Here is a 3,192-nt window from a genome sequence, read left to right as displayed (position 1 = left end):
TGATGTTAAGGAAAATTCTTTCAGATAATGATTTTCGTTGATTCAAACTTTCAATTGAAAATCATAATAAATTTTCTTTTGATTCCTCTTACCATAATTTTACCCGTGGAAAATGATGCGCTTTTATTGGCGCTTATTTGATTTATAATCGAAAAAATTTTTCATCAACAGAAAATGCCTAAACAGTGCGCTCAGAATATTCTTCTTTATATACCGCTTCATGGATTAAAGTTTTGTTTGTGAAGATCTGGTCTATTTTATATTACTATAAACATATGCACAGGTTGTACATAACAATTAGCATTAAAACAAGAAGGATGGAGTAAGGTTTAGTTTCGACTTTATTTTCATTTCATTCACCTCAGAAGAAAATATAATAAAGTCATGATAAAAAGATTGAATGGAGGATCGAAAGGATGAATGGATAAAAAAAAATGTAATATTTTATGCCGACTCGGGTATTAATTTAGCAATATTGCAAAAACTGCTGTAACTAAAATGTATGAACCTTTTTATTATTGATTTTATTAATTTCATACATTAATATATTCCAAATTCAATACATTTTAATATAGTGAATTTTACTTTGCATTCAATATGTTGGTATTCAGTTTTCCTCTCAAATCTGAAAATATATATTTTAATCCGGAAAATAATCTTTTGACACTGACTTGTGTTGCTGGTGTTGCCAATACAATTATTGCAATTTGATATAATTTGGGGTAAACGAATTTATTTTTTTCCTAAAAATCTAATAAACGTGTTTCTTCACTTCTCTCTTCATCGTTATAAAATCGATGAAGTATAGGCTTCACATCTATTCCTGAAGTGTCCATTTTTGCTTTTTTTTTTTGTGTAATTTTTCTATTAATATTGATGGCATCATACCTATTTTTTCACTTGAATTATCTTCATCAATGTCCATACAGTGATCTTTTCGTTCTGCTTCTATTGTAGATGAGTTTATTTTTTGAAGTTTTATCCACACTTCTTCTAGATGATTGATAGCTGAAGTCTTCTGATCTTCTTCTAACAAACAGTTCAACAGTGGATCTAAGAAAATACTTCCTAATAGAGCTTCATTTTGTAATAATTTCTTTTCTCTATTCGTCATGCAATCAACAATATTCTTTGCAAATACGTTATCAATTTTTTGAATCTGCTCTTTGCACAATAGCCAAGTAGAAAAAAATTCGGGCATGATAAGTTGCTCATTTTGGAACGTTTTTATGGCCATTTTTGCTGATTTTAAAACTTCCACGTAAATATTGATATTTTCCCAATCTTTTCCACTTAAATATTTTATCTCTGTAGGGAAATCCTTGAAATTTAACAAGGAAGCTAGCATGTCATGCGTGGAATGCCACCTTGTTACTACATCTAACACTGGTTTCGAAATAGTGGGAAATAGTTTTTTCATCTGGTTCATGACCGAATCCTTCCGTAAATATTTGACTGCTTTACGAGCCTTAGCAATTAATTTATCAATCTTGCTCATTTTTATGCCATCGTCAATGGCCAACTGCAAAGTATGAGCAGCACACCGGATATTTACTATTTTGCCGCTTTTTTCATCGGCGAAAATATTTTCCAGTGATTGGACTGTCTGGTCATCAGGATCGTCATTATCTACTTCGACTTCCGCTTCATCAGATCCATCGTTGATGTCATCTTCATTCAAGACTTCTTCATTTTCGTTATCACTATCCTCTGCTGCGTCATCACATAATTTGAGAGCTTCAAAATTTTGACAATTTTCCAGTAAAGTATGTAATTTTAGCATATTCGCAGCATTATCCGAGATGAACGAATAAATATTTTTAATGTTGATACTATATTTTTCAAAAACTTCTAATATAACGGTCTTCAAATGTTCACTAGTATGTTTATCTGTTAGTTCAACAACACCCAAAGTTCGTATAGATATTTTTCCATTTTGAATAAATTGGATGTTTAAGCCAAGAAAAGAGCGTCCGTGACGTGAAGCTACATCAACTTTCAAACTGATTAATTTTTTGTTTTGCACCTCATGTTCAATTAATTTAATGATCCGGTCCGACTCTTCATATATATAAAGTTTAACACTTTCGGGTGACGTATTAAGCTTTTCATCTGGCGGCAATCGTTCCAAAATAGGTTGTAAAATCTTGCGCATCCCTGAGTCTTCTAGGATTGAGAAAGGCCTTCCGTTAACAGTCACAAGCTCCAAGATCGCGTTTTTAAGAGTTGATTTAGATAAATTAACTCGATTTAATGGTTGAGCCTCTATTTTTTTATGCCCTCAATAGTTGACACTCCTTTACTTGTCTCTTTTTCTTGTTCACTTCGAAATCTTTGATAAATATCTGGGTGAGCTGACATCAAATGCCGAGTTTAGTTACCAGTATGTATGCCCTAAAAAAATGATAAACAAAATAACCATTTCGAAATTTGTATAAGTGAAAAGTTTTTTTCATATGTGTAACTGCCAGTAACTAAGATTTTACACTACATTAACCAAATTTTTGACAATTAGTATTTGTAAACAATTACATGCCCTGTTTTTATTTGATGAAGTTACTTTTATCAAAAAATTAAAGGAATTGACTATCTTGCTTAAAATATTAATTTCAGATTCTATTCAAATCTATTACAGTTGCTAATAGTAAAAAATCACCTCTAAAAATGTTGATTGTTTAGAACAATATATAACTGTTTTCGATGTGACTATGTTGTAGTGGTTGGGTGTTAGTGTAGTGAAAAATTCGTTTTAACAGTATTCAACTGTTTCTATGTATATTTATGGTCAATCATGATGACATTATTCAGTACATAAAACGATTAGTTATTATCCATAGCTACTTTTAAGTTTATTTCTAACTTTCCCAATAATATTTAATTATTAATATCTACGCAGACAAGAATGAATCTTGTAATATTTGCTTTAAATAGATTGTGGAAGATAAAGTAATTTACATTACAAGGCGTATAAAAATCGTCGAATTATTATTTCCGTTGACGGCACGTTATGTGAGTTCGCCAAAGTAGATTCTAAATTTGTTATCTGCGACTTAGGCAAAATTCTTGTATGTACAATAGAGCTAAACAATTGAATTATAAATTTTTTTTATGACATTTCGTATTTACTTCTAGAGATTGAGCACGTATTGTTCACGTCTTCAACATTGGACATAAAATTTATCATTGTAATTT

The 3,192-nt window shown here is 30.6% G+C and overlaps 1 protein-coding gene across 1 annotated transcript; it reads right to left on the bottom strand.

Moving 5' to 3' along the window:
• Positions 1-817: 817 nt before the first annotated feature.
• On the bottom strand, positions 818-1,783 carry LOC118064503 (uncharacterized). The gene has a single exon (XM_035079149.1). It carries the CDS (start codon positions 1,781-1,783, stop codon positions 818-820), a length of 966 nt encoding a protein of 321 aa, XP_034935040.1.
• Positions 1,784-3,192: the final 1,409 nt, after the last annotated feature.

The sequence above is a fragment of the Chelonus insularis genome, unplaced genomic scaffold, assembly GCF_013357705.1.
Source record: "Chelonus insularis isolate UGA/USDA-ARS -01 unplaced genomic scaffold, ASM1335770v1 contig_224_pilon, whole genome shotgun sequence".
NCBI classification, from domain to species: domain Eukaryota; kingdom Metazoa; phylum Arthropoda; class Insecta; order Hymenoptera; family Braconidae; genus Chelonus; species Chelonus insularis.
This window is presented reverse-complemented; position numbering and strand designations above follow the sequence as displayed.